This window comes from Peromyscus leucopus, chromosome X (assembly GCF_004664715.2).
Source record: "Peromyscus leucopus breed LL Stock chromosome X, UCI_PerLeu_2.1, whole genome shotgun sequence".
Lineage (NCBI taxonomy): Eukaryota > Metazoa > Chordata > Mammalia > Rodentia > Cricetidae > Peromyscus > Peromyscus leucopus.
The window spans coordinates 5,571,240-5,588,103 of record NC_051083.1 but is presented as its reverse complement, the minus strand read 5'-3'; the positions used below and the strand labels follow the sequence as shown (position 1 = coordinate 5,588,103).

At 41.6% G+C, this 16,864-nt stretch overlaps 1 protein-coding gene across 3 annotated transcripts; it reads left to right on the top strand.

The window, feature by feature from the left end:
- The first annotated feature begins 2,817 nt into the window (after window positions 1-2,817).
- Window positions 2,818-15,655, top strand: Rgn (regucalcin). Of its 3 annotated transcripts, none has more exons than XM_037199007.1 (7): window positions 2,818-3,072; window positions 4,850-5,026; window positions 6,992-7,195; window positions 11,204-11,419; window positions 13,097-13,228; window positions 13,708-13,862; window positions 15,010-15,655. In XM_037199007.1, exons 2-7 carry the CDS (start codon window positions 4,864-4,866, stop codon window positions 15,058-15,060), a joined length of 921 nt encoding a protein of 306 aa, XP_037054902.1. In that variant the 5' UTR covers window positions 2,818-3,072; window positions 4,850-4,863; the 3' UTR covers window positions 15,061-15,655. The 3 variants fall into 3 exon arrangements, with proteins under 3 accessions (XP_037054902.1, XP_028740544.1, XP_037054901.1); XM_028884711.2 differs by lacking the exon at window positions 2,818-3,072 and adding an exon at window positions 4,225-4,330 and having other exon boundaries at window positions 7,013-7,195; XM_037199006.1 differs by lacking the exon at window positions 2,818-3,072 and adding an exon at window positions 4,225-4,330.
- The last annotated feature ends 1,209 nt before the right edge of the window (window positions 15,656-16,864 follow it).

The window sequence follows — 16,864 nt, the reverse complement described above, 5'->3', positions numbered from 1 at the left end:
GTCAGAGGACAACTTGCAGGAATAGGTTCTCGCACCTTCTGTCAGGACCATGTGGGTCCTAGAGGTCCATCTCAGAATGTCAGAAGGACAATTTCTATGAACTTGAATTAGGAAACAAGAGAAATACGGTGAGATGTCCCAGTTCGGATGGTCCCATTCATGAAGGGAGAGCAGGAAGTTTGCTGGGCAGAGGATTGCTTTGGGACTGTTCCATAGGCTTTCCAACTGTTCAAAGAGGCTGATCTCCTGCTATAGATACAGACTAGGGAGGGAGCCATATGCATTCCAGGAGGCAGAAGAAGACAGGACAGGAACAAGAGGAGACTGCTTAGAAACTACAACAGAAGTCAGGTGTGGTGACGCATGCCTGTAATCCAGCATTTGAGATGCTGAGGTAGGAGGATCACATTGAGTTTGAGGTTAGCCTGGGCTACATTGTGAGTTCTAGGTCAGTCTGGGCTATAGAGTGAAACTCCATCTCACTTCCTCCAAAAAAAGTTCTCATATTTCTCTGGATGGCTTAGTGTGTTTGGCAGATGTTTTTCTCTAGCTGAACATACAGTTTGGGCGTCTCCTTGCTTTGCAGATGTTTAACAACACAGTAGAGTAATTGGTTTAAGTATGTCCTTGGGTGAAGAAAGCCAAAAACTGCTTTTTCCAAGTTCCTGTCCTTAAATTTTGAATTGAGTTCTGAGAGTGCAGCTCAGGGCTACTGTGTGTGCTGCATATGGACAAAGCCTAGGTTCCATCCTGAGCACTGTCCCCAAAGAAAGAAAACTTGGAACTGAGTTTATTCTGATCATGTCCAACATGTCTCATTTTGTGTGTGCGTGCTTTGGGTTGCTCATTTTCTTCCTATCCTTATTAGTGAATTAAAATTATAATGCCAGGCTGATGATGTTTTAAATGTGTCAGGGGATTTTAGCATAGTTCAGAATGGAAAGAATGGGAGAGTATATTCAAGACAGACTATCTTAGAGTATTTACATACAATAAAGTGCACAAATCTCAAGTGAAATACTAGATGTTTTATTTTTAACTACATTTATTCATTTACGGGAGAGAGGGAAATCATGCTTATGTCATAGTCTGTGTGTGTAAGTCAGAGGAAAGTTTGTCTGTTCTTACCTTCCACCATATGGATCCTGGGGACTGAACTTAGCTAGGCTAGCTGGTCAGAGATGCTACAGTCTCTACTCCAGAGTTACAGATGTGAGGACACATGCTATACCAGGCCTTTTCAGTAGGCACTGGCAATCCAAACTTGGGTCCTCATGCTCTCACAGCAAGTACTTTACCAAATAAGTCATGTTCCTAGCCCCTATTTTAATTTTGAATTTTGGAAATGATCTCATTATGCATCCATGGCTGGCTTGGAACTCTTCACATAAACCAGGCTGTCTTTGAACTTCCAGTGACCTCCTGCTTCCACTTCTGGAGTGGTAGGATTTTATGCATACACCACCATATCCACCACCCTCCATTGCTTTTTAAGAAAAAAAATTAGGGGGCTGGGGAGATGGCTCAGTGGTTAAGTGCACTGGCTGCTCTTCCAGAAGACCGGGGTTCAATTCCCAACACCTACATGGCAGCTCCCAACTGCAACTCCAGTTCCGGGGTATCCAACACCCTCATAGGGACATACATGCAGGCAAAGAAGGAGGAGGAGGAGGAGGAGGAGGAGAAGAAGAGAAAAAATTAGGGCTGGAGAAATTGCTCAGCAGTTAAGAGCACTTGCTAATTTTGCAGATGACTTGGGTTCTGTTCCCAGTACCCTCTTCTGGTCTCCACAGGCACCAGGCATGAATGTATGCAGTGCACTTATATACATGCAAGCAAAACACTCACACACATAAAAATAAATATTCTTTAGAAAAAGAAAAAGAGGGACAGAAGCAGGAGGATTTAAGGCTATTCTCACCTACATAACTAGTTTAAGGCCAACCCAGGCTACCTGGGACAGTCTCAAAAGAAAAGAAAGGGGGCCTGAGTTTTGATTTGGCATTGGTGATACACAATACTGTCAAGCAACAATTTCTTAGAGGCTAGAGGTGTGGATCAGTGGTGGAACACCTGGAGGTGGGTGGCCCTGAGTTTCACCCCAACCCTACAAAATTGAAAGGAAGAGAAATAACATAAAAGTACCTTTGAAACTCCCAGATATACCAGGTGAGCACTATATACTACTGAGTTCTAGCACCAGCCCAAAATCAGGAGTGATTTTGGAGAAAGGTGTATCTATGCATGGATCTCAGTGGGGATTGTAAAGCTAAGTGTTGTTTAGGATCATTTATTCCATGTGATTTTTAATCCTTATCTAATAAAGTCATTTTTTTTCTTCCAAAAGTATTTTGCAAGTGTTGGCCTGCCGCCACCAAGGTCTTCCCAGCTAGGGAGAGGAAGGGCTTTGTTTAACCGCTTTGTTCTTTCCTTTTTAACCTATTTGTGTTTAACCAGATCTCTGTCCCAATCTCTTGGGCACTTTAACAACTTCTTTCTGTTTGTTGAACTAAAAGATTAACTTTAGATAGCTGTTCAAACTCCAAAGTTTACGTTTGCTGTACCCCAGTCGTTTCTTCCGTCTGCCCGAGTGGATTCAGCTGGGTACTTCCAGTTGCTGTGGGAGATGAGGGGACAGTTTGAGCACCGGGAACCAGAAGGGTGAGCCCTCAGGGGTTGCTGGTCTCTGCTAATTCCCAGGCCTGCGGCTATCCACCTACCTGGCCTCTGTGTCCCTGAGTAGGTTTTGCCCCCTTCCCAAGGTTCCCTGCCTGACCTTTGAGTCGCCTTTGCAGTCTCACTAGCCCTGTGAATATCCAGGACAGGACAGCATTAGTGGAGAAGACAAGGAAGCTAGATTCCCGGGTGACCCGGAAGCTAGATTCGCTCACCCCATTCTCCCAAACCAGGGCAGAGACTGTCCTGTGACCAGCGGAGACCAGTGCCAGGAGCAAGGGCAGGCTCGGCTGCAGCGTTCAGCTTCCCAGAGCTCTGCCATTGCAGTCACTGCCCCCAACCCCGGGAGGCCGCAGCAGCGCTACCAGCTTGTACGAAGAAACCCCGTTGGCACAGGTACTCCACATCAGTGCGGACCCCTGACAGCAGTCCTTTATCACCACCCCTCCCCCACCCCGCCCAAGCCACCAGTTTGCAGCCAGAACCAGGGGCAGAAATGGGTCATTTCAGCACTGCCCCCTCCCGCCTCCACACACACACATTGCTTTCAGGACAGACAGACCGTGGGGTTAAAAATGCTATTGCAAAATTCCCACGTCTGATCTTGGGGCTTATCTAAGATTGGATAGCATGAAAGCTGTTTGGAGCCTGGGCCAATTTTTAACAGCAAATGAACGTGGCAAATGCTACAGCGCTGGTAGTTAATACTTTGAGACAGGTCTGAGCTATGTTTCCAAAAACATGCAATTTATTAAAGGAAACATTAAGCCAAAACTTGACACACACACCACCACCACCACCCGCCCCGCTTGTATTCATTTGCCCACCCAGGCATGGGACTGCTTAGTTCAAAGCAGGTAAACACCTGGGAGAAGTGTGAAGGTGCAGGCAATTTCCATCAGCTCTAAGGCCCACTGGGGCAGACTTGCAGAGCAAAGTTTCCTGCCCTTTCAAGGGAGGATTCTCAACTGATCTCTATTTTTCTGATTTTTTTTTCTTTATTTATTTCTCCAGTTTACTGGTCACAGACTTGGTCCTAAAATTCAAGCATAGAATGTTCTCTTCCTGTGTGGTTCAAGGCTCCCTGCTAAACTGGCCTCAAGGAGGCAAGGTTCAACTAAGGAAGCTGTGAGTCCATTCACTCATAGTGGAGCCAGAAGTGTAGCGCTGTAGCAGAATGCATTCAAGGTCCTGGTTCTATCCCCAGCACTGCCACTAAAAGTATATTCCCGTACCAGAGAAAATGCCCTTCACACTTGCCATTGTCTGAATTTGAAAATGGACATAGGTTTAACCCCAGGCCCTAGCACAGGCTAGGAAACTCTTCTACCCCAGCAATACACCAGGCCTCTGGCTGGTAACTTAATTCAGTATATTATCACTGATAAACACATTTCTAAAACTGGCTGGCCCCCAAGGAGATCAATAGCATCAATGGATGAGGGAGGAGTGACAGCATAAAACGGTGACCTACAGACACCCAGAGGGGCCACCAATGAGGGAGCTGCCCGCCCCTTGAAGGTCAGGGTGCTAGCTAGCATAAAGGGCACTGACTGACTAGCAGTCTTGCTGAGAGTTATGATCGCCAAGGTGTGGGTGGCAGAGTATTTCCTTTCTTTTCTGTTTTAAAGGTAGCTTGAAAAAGCCCTCACTGGTAAGTTGACTGAAGATGTCTCATGTCACGTCCTCTCAGCCTTTTTTTCTTTTTCCTACACACCACCTGTCATGCTGCACACCTTGCTTGCTCTTGGGGTAGGGGAAGTACACCCAGCCACCTTTCTGTTCTGATCTAATACTGGCATACCTCAAGGAGATTTCAGATTTGGTCCCAGACTGCTTTGATAAAATTAATTTTATAATAAAACAAATAACGGATATTTTGTCTTTCCAGTGCATATAAAAGTTACATTTACAGTGTGCAGAAATGCTATTGTGCATACCTTAACTAAAAAAAAAATACTTTATTGTTCAAAACTCTAAGTACTGTCTGAACTGTTGAAAACCTGGTGCAGATAGAATTGCTCAATGCAGGATTGCCGTTAACCTGCAATTTGTGAAAACTGTGGTATCTGCACAATACCAAAAACCAGTGTATCCCTGACATCTGTACTGGGTCTTGTGCTGAATTTGCTCCGTGTAATTGCCTTTCATTATTCTCTGTTAACTTTAATAGGTTTTTCTGCAACCATGTCTTCCATCAAGATTGAGTGTGTTTTACGTGAGAACTGCAGGTGTGGGGAGTCTCCAGTATGGGAGGAAGCATCCAACTCTCTGCTGTTCGTAGACATCCCTGCAAAGAAAGTTTGTCGATGGGATTCACTCAGCAAGCAAGTGCAACGAGTGGCTGTGGGTAAGAATGAAAGCTGAGCTCCTTGCCTTGTAGTTAGTTAGCCATCTTTTCCCAGAGAGAGGTGGGGGAGGTGAAGGGGGCATCATTGCCCTGGGTCCTTCTTATTAAAGTGTGACTGAAAATGCTTTGAGACCTTTTGGGTTGTCATGATCTCTGTGTCTGTGATCCATGTGTTTTCTCTTGAACTCAATGATGGATCATCAATACTTTTCTCATTCTCTTGCATGGAGCACAGCATTCCTAACTTCCTTTGTTTTAGTTTGTGATGATGGGGATGGAACTCTGGGCCTCAGGCATGCTCAGCAAGTACTCTACTATGAAATTATACCTCCAGTGCCCTATTTTTGTTTTGATGCTACGGTACTATAGTGTCTCTTTCCTGATTGACTTCATATAACAGCATCCACAATGAAGACTCCACTAGTGGCATAGCAAGCCATTAACTCTGGCCATTAACAAAAAAAGCAACAATATAATAATAACAACAGATGGATCATTTACTTCTTTGTGAAAAAGAAGAGTTCCTAGGCTTCAAAAGCATCAACCAGGACTGTTTATTCACCGCACAAATGTGAGATTACTGACAGGATTCCCAAGAGAGCTTTGTGGTTTCAGAGGAGTTTCTAGGGCTTTCTATGGCTCAAGGCAATGGCCCGGGTGTGATTATCAGTAGACAAACAAGTTTCTGTTTTTGTTATTGGATTCATGGGAAGAGATAGCAGGATTTTCCTAAGATTACGGGAATTTCTGGTTTCTGCTATCTCTTCCCACGAATCCAACTGCGAGTTTAAAGCTTGTTTTCCCTGGTGCTGGAGATTGAACCCAGGACGTGCGCATACCACCAACTCCATTCCCAGACTAAAAGCAGCTTTCTTTGAAAAAAATTGATTTTGCGTGTGTGGGGGTGTACTGCTTCCACAGCAGCCATGTTAAGGTCAGAGAAGAACTTGCAGGAGTTCGTTCACTCACTCCACCATGTGTGGAAGTCAGAGGACAATTTTGGGGAGTCTTTCTTTCCACTATATGAATTTTGGGGATTGAACTCAGATCATCAGACTTGCTGAGCCATTTTCTTTATAAGGCAAGGACTTGCTATGTAGCTAAGATTGATGTGAAACTCACAGATTCTTGCTTTCACTAGGAGCAGTTTCTAATTTACCTATCAACGTGTTTATAGTTCCAAGCAGAATGCTTCTGCCTCTGCCTTCCCTGGTCCCTCATTCCCAGCATTCACAAAATTCCTACCCCTAATCTGCAAAGCCTCCCAGCCTTACAAAATGGTCTGTGTGTTAGCAGGAGCTTAGAAAGCTAAACTATCAGGAGGCATCTCAGGCCCTAGTTAGATTCCTTGTTAAGAGCATGACCCTCCTTATAGGGTCTTGCATATTCCCAGGGCCCCCAAGGGCTTGAGTCAACTTCTGAGCAGGGCTTTGAGCTAAGGGCATTAGCTTTGATGAGGTGCTTAGGACATGTTTCTAAACAAACTCAGATAAATGTATTTCATGTGATACTCACCATGGTAATCTCTCTCACTTAAAAAGATTTTTTTTAAATACAGGGAAGAATATTAAAACCAGAAAAGCTAAACTATTAAAATAAAAACATAGGAATATAATAAAAACATAAAGACTGTATTTCATTGCACATATAATTGTATTATTTTTACCATGTATTCTTTAAAAAATATTTGAGAAATGAGAAACAATTTGTAATTAAATACATTAAAAATAAGGACCCTTTGAAAATAACATTAACTAGATATAGCAGTGCACACCTATAATACCAGCATTCAGAATGTGGAGGCAAGAGAATCTTGAGAGTGAGGCTACCCTCACCTACATGGTCAGACAACATCTTGGTACCATTAAAAGTCACTAGAGATGATGACTAGAGATGATGACTAAGAGATGTTACATGACACAATGACCTCTGTGCTGGACCACCAGAGTACTTACTACCTTCTAGATATTGTCTTTACCACTGCAGATGCCCCAGTCAGCTCAGTGGCACTTCGACAGTTGGGAGGCTATGTTGCCACCATTGGAACCAAGTTTTGTGCTTTGAACTGGGAAGATCAATCAGTATTTGTCCTAGCCATGGTGGATAAAGATAAGACAAACAATCGATTCAACGATGGGAAGGTGGATCCTGCTGGGAGATACTTTGCTGGTATGATTTCTTTCTCTCTTTTTTTTTTTTTGCCCCTATTTGTTGTGTTTGAATCTCTCTCTCTCTCTCTCTCTCTCTCTCTCTCTCTCTCTCTCTCTCTCTCTCTCTCTGTGTGTGTGTGTGTGTGTGTGTGTGTGTGTGTGTGTGTGTGTGTGTGTGTTTTGTATGTTCTCTAAGGAAAATGGCTTTTTTTCTGGGACAGGGTCTTACTATGCAACCTTGGCCAGTCTGGAACTTGCTATGTAGACCAGGCTGACCTTGAACTCACAGAAATCCACCTGCTTCTGCCTTCTGAGTTCTGGGATAAAAAGCATGTGCCACCATGCCTGGTAAGAATGACATATTCTTACATGAACACAATTTAGTAAGCAACTTACGGAGGTTTAGCACTGATTCATTAAGTCTATACTCCTGTCATGTCAACTGACCAAATAATGTCCTTTATGGAATTTTCCCCTCCAGTGAGAGATCCAGTCTGGAATCACATACTGTACTTGTCTTTTCATCCTCTTAATATGAAACATTTTCTTGACCCTCCCCCTTCTCTCTCTTTTATGGCATTGCCATTTTTAAAGAATATGGTCCCACCCACCCTCTTTAATAATAGAACATTCTTCATTTTGTAGATGTCTGATGTTTCCTTGCGATTAGCTTAATGTTAGACATTCCTGGCTGGAGTACTGTGGAGGTGATGTCCTGTCCTTCCCAGGGCATCCAGTCTGGAGGTACACGCTGTCCCTATGCCCCTCATTGGTGATGTTGAAGTCCTGCTGCATTCCTCTGCTTCATAGTAACTGCTGTTTTGTTTTGTTGCTTTGAGAAAAAATTTCACTGTGAGGCCCAAGATGCCCTCAGACTTGCTATGCAGCAGAGGCTTGCCTCAAACTTGCAATCCTCCTGCCTCCAGCTCCCAAATGCTAGGATTATAGACACATACATCAAACACCACATCTGACTATGTATAACTTCAAAAGAATTTTAGCTGTAGTTTAAAATATCACAGCTATTTCTCATTTACCTCCCATCACAACCACCCTGGAAACTAGCCAGAATTGATTCACTGTCTCTATTTTTCCTTCCCTACACTACCTTTCCATGTTGTTGGCTATGATACCCTTCCTATGGTGACTCACCCTCAAAACCATGAAAGGCAGGTAAGATCTGAGAAACTGGCTATGTATGTATTGATCCTCATCTTGTTGGACTATTTACAACCACAGATATTGGATGTAAGGTTGAAACCAGGTTGAAAGATTAAATATGGGAACCCATGGAGAGTTCCTCTGCCAATAATTTCTGCCAGATAAAGAATCCTGAAGCTGATCTTGATGCCATACACCTGTTATCCTAGCACTCAGGAAACTGAGGCAGGAATAGTGCAAGTTCAAGGCCACCCTGGGCTACATAGCATAACCTAAGAAGAAGGAGGAAAGAGGAAGGATAGCCCTTCCACACGTTCTTCATTCTCTTCCCAGGAGGTAGCTAGTATGGAAGAAAGTTCATGAAGGAAACCCAACTTTGAGATAACAGGAAACTGCTGAGTAACCTGTCATCCCCAGGGAAGGAGGACCTACCCTGTCCTCTTGCTACTCAAATGAAGTATGGTATGGTAGTTTGTCCGTTTCTTCATTCCAATCAGAGTCTGTTCTGGCCTCTGAGATCATGTGACACCCAAGTCCATCTCCCTGAATACTGAATAATGACTTTAGTGAATGAAGAAATTGAGAAGAAGCATATCCTGCTGCTGTTGGGTGAAGCATTCTGTAAGCATCAGTAACTCTCTGCTTTCAGTTCTCCTATGGCATTGCCAACATTTTGTCTACTTCTAGCTACCACTAAGAGAATGATACTGATTGTTCCCAGTATAATTCAGTATTTTTATTTTTTATCTGTGTTGCTTTGGTGCCTGTCCTGGATCTCGCTCTGTAGTCCAGGCTGGCCTCGAACTCACAGAGATCCGCCTGACTCTGCCTCCCGAGTGCTGGGATTAAAGGCGTGCGCCACCGCCACCCAGCTAATTCAGTATTTTTCTACTGCTTTTCAGTTATGACAAATTTTGCTTTGTGTATTTTGAATCTCTACTATTGAACACATAAACATTTGGAATTACTGTGTATTCTTGGTGAATTGGCCATTTTCAACCTGTAACTCCCTGCCTTGCCCAACATATGTAATTTGACATTTTTCTATCACTGTTTTCAAGTATCTTTATTTGAATGAGTTTCAGCAATTTGATCACAGTGTGTCTGGCTGTGGGTTCCTTTCTGTTTGTTATGTTTTAGATTTGCTCGGCTTCTTAAATCTATTGAAAACTTTTATGCTTTTCTCCAGTCTGGGGAGTTTTGAGCCATGAAATTTTCAAAAACCTTTGACCTTGCATTTGTTCTTTTTCTCCAGGCATCCAATGAGGTATTAGCCCTTTTACTGTCCCATGGCTACAGGCTCTGTTCTTTTTGTCTTCCAAAGTTTTCTTTTCCCCTCTGCTTTTCACTTTACCTGGTTTCTATTGCTCTAACGTAGGCTACACTGATTCTTTGCTCTTGTTGATGCTCTTCTGCTATTGAGTTGGTCCAGTGCAGTCTCCAGTTTTGTTGTTATACTTCACAGCTTCTACCACTTTGGTAACATGTTCTAGTTTGAGTTTCATGACTGTTTATGATTATTTTTATAAAACTTTCATTAGTCTTTACCAAAACCTTCTAACATCTGTGCCATATAATTTTCAGAATCTCTTGATTTCCTACACTGATTGAGTCCTCCACCCTTCTCTGTGTTGCTGAATTTATTAGTTATCTTTCCATCATAATAATGAGATAACTGAGGTGATTAGCTTACAAAGCGGGGAAAAAAAAGGTTATTTTGATAATGTTTTTAAAGGTTCTCATCCATGATCAAATAATCCTATTGCTCTGGGCCTCTGGTGGGGCAACATATTGTGTTGAGACTGTGTGGTAGAGCAAATTTCATATCTCGTGAACCAGCAAGCAAAGGATGACTAGACTGGCCAGTGTTCCACAGTCCCTTTAAAGGTCTTGCCTCCAATGACCTGAAGACTTCTAACAAGTTCCCTCCCAAAAGAGCCACCGCATCTCACAAGCCTTTAACATATGGGCTTTTGGAGACATTCAATACCAAATTATAGCACCAAATAATTTTAGGTTATATCCTAGACATTATGCATATTGTCTCATGGGACCCTGAACATTGTTTAAATCCTTTAGAGCATGTTATAGTTACTTCAGGAAGCAGCATATACATTTAAAATAAGGCCAGTCATTCCAACCTGCTTTGCATTAGGAACAAGGAGGATCTGTCCCACATGTGAACCTCACAGCTAATTTGGGGCAGAGAACTTCTACCCATTAGCTCCATTCCCTCCATTCCCAAAATCTCTGGAATGCTGATTACAATCTGATCTATGTGATACAGGCTGAGGATGAGCCTAAGCGTTCATAAATATCTTTTAAGGGGTTACATTCTTACATATCTCTGGCTGTCCTCAATCTTCCTCCTTTGGCCTCCAGAGTGCTAGCATTACAGGGGAGGGGTCCACCACACTTGGCTTATAACATGCATTTTGTTCAGGTTTTATGCTTGTGCTCAGTAGGAGAAAATGAGGTTAGTTCATGTTTATCCCTTCGTATTTGAAACCATATCTCTAAACTGCTAAATTGTGAGTATGCATTTGTGTGTGTGTGAGGGGGGGGGGTTGTTATGTAGCCCAACTGGACCTCAAAGTCACCAAGCTGTTTCAAATTCACCATCCTGTCTATGATCTAAAGTGTTGGTATCAAAGGTGTGTGTGTCCACACCCAGCCTTACTTTGGATTTTTATTTCCATTATAAGATAGGCAGTTGCCATCTTTAAAAGATATAAAAGAGATTGTTTAAATTTGAGATTGTATAAAATTCTCTTAAATACTGCAAATGATCCCTAATGAGGAAGAATGGGGTTGTGTGCAGGTTGAGTATCTGCAGGACTGAGATAATGTTCTTTGTTTCCCAAAGGCACCATGGCTGAGGAAATAGCCCCAGCAGTTCTTGAACGACGCCAAGGGTCCTTGTATTCCCTCTTTCCTGATCACAATGTGAAGAAATACTTTGACCAAGTGGACATCTCTAATGGTTTGGATTGGTCCCTGGACCATAAAATTTTCTACTATATTGACAGCCTGTCCTACTCTGTGGATGCCTTTGACTATGACCTGCAAACAGGACAGATTGGTATAAACATTTTTATTATTTTTTACAATATCACTCATATCATTTTGTATGTTAATGAGCAGTGAGGGATCTTTCCCAAAGCCCATGTGAAAAAGTCTTTATTTGATAATTAGAAAACTTTAAAATAATGGTGACACAGACAGTCAAACTGTGGTCCTCAGCACATCTGAACTCTGGTATTTGGGACTAAGGCTACAGCTGGTCTACTGCAGCTAGGCCTGTACTTTTTCTTTCCATCAATGGAAAGGCCTCCCTGGAGAATGAATCTTACCCTATCAGACAGTGCCTAGAGACACACAATATACAACAGAATGTGATAAAGGGGGAAAACTGAACATTTTGGTTCCTGATTCTTATTTGATCTTTAGTTAACCATAGGCAAGTATTCAGAGGCAAATGAACAACCTTTGAAATGGAAAAATAACAGGAAAGTGCTTCCAGGTTGGTTCAGCTCCATCAGTGTTCTGTAAAATGAGCCATCACTGGAAACTTCTAGGGAAGAAATCATTTAGAAGAATTTAGAAGGGAGACCTTGAAACTGTTTGATGAAAAGTGCCAGACAGGAAGAGCAAAACCAATCATAAAAAATGACTTGAAAAAAAGTCACAAGGCTTTATGTAGATTTAATCAAGGGCAAAATATTCCAGGACAGATGCTTTTCTTTGAAGTATGTAGTGCTCTTTTTTATGACTATTCTTACCCAATTTCCTTACACATGGTTTTAACATTTTTCCATTATACCTCATTCTGATTGCTGGAATGACCTGAATTTTGTAGCTGGCTGTTCTTCTGCATTGTTTTTTGAGGTTCTTGGAATCAAACTAATTTCTTTGTGTGTGCACTAAGGTGCAATTCCAGCCCTCCTCTACCTTTCAGTGTTCATTGTTTATATACTATGGATCTCCTTTAAGCAGCCTATGGACTTTAGAATGTCCCTTTTAAGAAGTAAGCTCTTTAGATATTGTTTCTTGATTTTGTAGCAAGAAAGGAAAAATAATTCTTGTCTGCCCAGGTTTTATGCATGCATTATTCACATGGTACCATTAAGCTGCCATATAGATCTTCAGCTTGGTCAAAGTAGGGATTTTGGTAACTAAGATAGTGATTTAACCACAGACTGAAGAATGTCTGAGAGAGGCTTGCAAAGCCTTAGTTTAGGTCAGTCTCAGACAGCTACCTATTGATACTTTATTAAGAATTCTAAAATGACATGGTGACTGATCCTTCAAGACTAATCCTAGCACTCGGAAGTCTGAAGCAGGAAGATGATTTTAAGACTCCAAAGATAGATTGAGCTACACAATGAATTCTAGGCCAGCCTTAGATATAAAATGAGACCTGGTCTCTAAATAAATAAATAATTCAGCTTGATTGGGCTTAGTGGTAGAGCACTTGTCTAGCATACACAAGGCTATGAATTCTATCTCCAGAAGTGAAAAAGAAAAGAAAAAAAAACCATTTCCTTTTCTTAGAAATCTTAGACAGATACATCTTTATAAAGACAAAAGGGAGTGAATCTATCCCAAATCGTGTGGTAAAAATCCTTTGTTCAAACGCCAGCCCCTAGACAAGCATAAGTGACCAGTATTTATAACCAGCTTGAGAGTTCACTGTCTACTTGTGAGTGGTGTATGACCCATTGTTTTGTCGTGTTTTGGTTTTGGTTTTCAATTGCAGCCAACCGCAGAATTGTTTACAAGATGGAGAAAGAGGAACAAATCCCAGATGGAATGTGCATTGATGCTGAAGGAAAGCTCTGGGTGGCCTGTTACAATGGGGGAAGAGTAATTCGCCTCGATCCTGAGACAGGTAGACTAGAGACAAAATAGAAAATCCCACCCAGTCTAGAAAACCCAGTCCAATGCTAAAGACCATTAGCAATCCAGTTAGAGTTATCTTAGTGGGCTTTATAAAACTGGGTGATTTTGGAAATAAAGGCAAAATATACAACCCCAAATTTATAGTCAGAACTTCTTTTCCTGTGGAAGTAAGTCTCTCTGCTAAAAGTTAATTGTCAGAGAAGGTAAGTTAAATACATGGATGGGAGTCAGGTAATATGGTAGCTTATAAACCTAGAAGTCAGGAGACTAAAACAAGAGGATGGTGAGTTTGAGGCAGCCAAGATATGTGGGTGTTCAGAGTAAAACCTACATTCACCCTTTCCAAGGGATGAATTCTGACCTACATAGGCTCTTAGACCATCCCTATCATTCATAAAAAGTCCAGAAGCATTGTGCATGTTGCAAATTTCTAGAACTAAATCTTAAATGAAATATTTGATGACCTAGGGAAAAGACTCCAAACTGTAAAGTTGCCTGTTGATAAAACAACTTCATGCTGCTTCGGAGGAAAGGATTACTCTGAAATGTATGTAACCTGTGCAAGGGACGGGATGGATGCTGAAGGCCTTTTGAGGCAGCCTGATGCTGGTGGCATTTTCAAGGTGATGTGGTCTTTGGGGGTGGTGAGGGTATTCTGTTAAATAATTGATCGATGCTTTTGTAGACTTCCCAAACAAACATGTGATTGGCATGTTACACTAGTCACACTAGACTTAATTATTTTGATTTTCTAGACTATAAGTTACATAAAGTTCAGGATGATGTGCCTGGCCTACTTCTAGTATTTTAAAGTATTTTCATGCTTCAATAGTATTTGTAAGATCATCAGATTGCTTTGATGTCATAAAAAGGTGTGCAGGTGTTTAGTCATTTTTTTTTTGTGACAAAACAAACACTGATTTAAAACACATTCTGGGTTTGAAAACACATGTGGAAACACCTCTAATCTCAGCACTTGGGAAACTGAAGCATAAAGATGGTGAACTTAAGTCAGCTTGGGCTATATAACACAATGCTTTCTTTAAAAAAAAAATAACATAGAGGAGCAGGAAAGATCGCTCAGTAATTAAGAGCACTGTCTGCTCTTCCAGAGAATTCCCAGCACCCACATAGAAGCTCACTAATGTCTGGAACTCCAGTTCCAGGGGATCTGACACCCTCACACGGATATACATGCAGGAAAAACACTAATGCACATGAAATAAAAAAAAATAGAAACACCTTTCTTGACAGGTGAGAAAATGATAGAACTAAATTGTTCTACATCACTGTGCATGCTTGCTCAGTAAACTAGAATATATGTGAATGACTGCTTGATCCATATAATTCCTAGTCAGCTAGTTCTCTTTCATGATAGAAAATAAAACAGGGATTATTAAAGGTAGCTAGATATGTTATTATTTTTTAGATTTATTTATTATTTATACAGTGTTCTGCCTGCATACCAGAAGAGGGCACCAAATCTCATTATAGATGGTTGTGAGCCACCATGAGGTTGCTGGGAATTGAACTCAGGACCCCTGAGCCATCTTTCCAGCCCCTAGACATGTTATTATAAATCTTAACTTGCTTGGTGTTTGTTTGTGAGTGACAAGATCTCACTATGTAGCTCAGGCTGGCCTTACACTTACAGCTGTTCTCCTGCCTCAGCCTCCAAAGTGCTGGGATTACAGGTGTGAGCCTGGCTTTGTAACAATGGCTTTGAAGACTATTTATAATTCATCAGTTTCACTCTTTTTTTCCCAACAGATAACTGGTCTTGGGGTCAAAGGAATTGCCCCATATTCCTATGCAGGGTGAACAACAGCTATTCCTTGCTGTCAGAAGAAAAGCTTTGAAGACAACTGGAGAATTAAGGGACTTAAATCAATGAAATTTAAATCTAGGGTTTTTTAATGAGGCAATGATATTATAGCAGGGTTAAGCTTTAATTTATAATTTTGGCTGGGTGCTGGGAAATAAACCTAGTGTGTGGCATATTAATTAAGAACATATACTTAACAATGAACTACATCCCTAGTCTTTTTTTAAGGTAGATATTTTCACAGAGAATAAGTGACTTTGATAGCACACTCTAGACCTTCTACTAAAAAACAATCCTGTAGAAATGCAAAAGGTCATTCAACTATGAATCAGCCTGATGACTGTAAATTGCTCTGGGGTTGAAATGGGACTGTATCCACTGTTTTTCTGCATCCCATACTTGCTGTCCCCAAAGCTTCGAAAAATTAATGCATAGAAACTTGGTGATGATTTATAATGATTATATGACTCTTCCTGTGTGTTATTTTACAAACTAAAATACTGTCAGAAGAGATTCAAACACCATGGCACAAGCTGTGGTTCTAACTGCCACCTACTGGATATAAAAATAAGTATATCACATTGCAAGGAATTTACTTTTTTCCCCATTTATTTATTCATCGTGTGTGTGTGTGTGTGTGTGTGTGTGTGTGTGTGTGTGTGTGTGTGTGTGTCTGTGTGTGTGTGTGTCTGTGTGTCTGTGTCCATAAGCACACAAATCGGTCAGAGAACAACTTATGGGACTCAGTTATTTCCTTCTACCATGTGGATTCAAGAAACTGAACTCAAGTGTCACCGTTATTGGCTGAACCATCTCACTGACTACTGCTGCTGCTTCCTCTTCCTCCTCCTCCTTTTAAAAATATTTATTTATGTATTTTATGTATATGACTGCTCTATTTGCACGAATGCCTGCATGACAAAAGAGGGCATCAGACAGAAGAGGTCATTAGATCCCATTATAGATGGTTGTGATCCTCCATGTAGTTGCTGAGAATTAAACTCAGGACCTCTAGAAGGGCAGCCAGTGCTCTTAACCACTGAGTCACTTCTCCATTCTCCTCCTTTTTTGAGATGAGATCTCGTTCATGTAGCTCAGGCTGATTTTGAACTTGCTATGTAGGTAAAGCTGGCTTTGAACTCCCGATCCTCCTGCCTACATCTCCCAGGTGATTAGGATTACAGATGTATGCCACCACACTTGGCTTGGAAAAAAATTTTAAATAATATTGTTGAGCTATAATTAGCCTGATCATATTTAAAGTATATAAAATTATTATATATTCCATATATATTCATATCAACCACATAAACAAAATAATGAATCTGTTCACTACCCTCAAAAGTTTACTTGTATCCCACTGTCATCCTTTCTTTTTGCCCTTCAGCATGCTTGTACCCCATCCCCAGATCACTGATCTGCTTTCTGTCCCTTTAAATTGCCCTTGAAAATGGGTAGTGCCAGGCTAAGGATATAGCTCAGTGGTAAAGGGCTTGCCCACCATGCATAAGGCTCTGGGTTCAGTCCCCAGTAACACACACACACACACACACACACACACGCACACGCACACGCACACGCACACGCACACGCACACGACTGAGGAGTGTGATTTCTCCAAATGTATTCTGTCTTGTTTAAGTTTTTGCTTTGTTTTGTTTCTTTTCTGAGACAAAATATCACTCTGTCGCTGTCCTTCTGTCTCAGCCTCTGCAGTAATAGGATTACAGACATGAGCCACCAGCCACCAGCTTCCAACTTCATCCACCAGCTTCCAACTGCATCCACCAGCTTCCAACT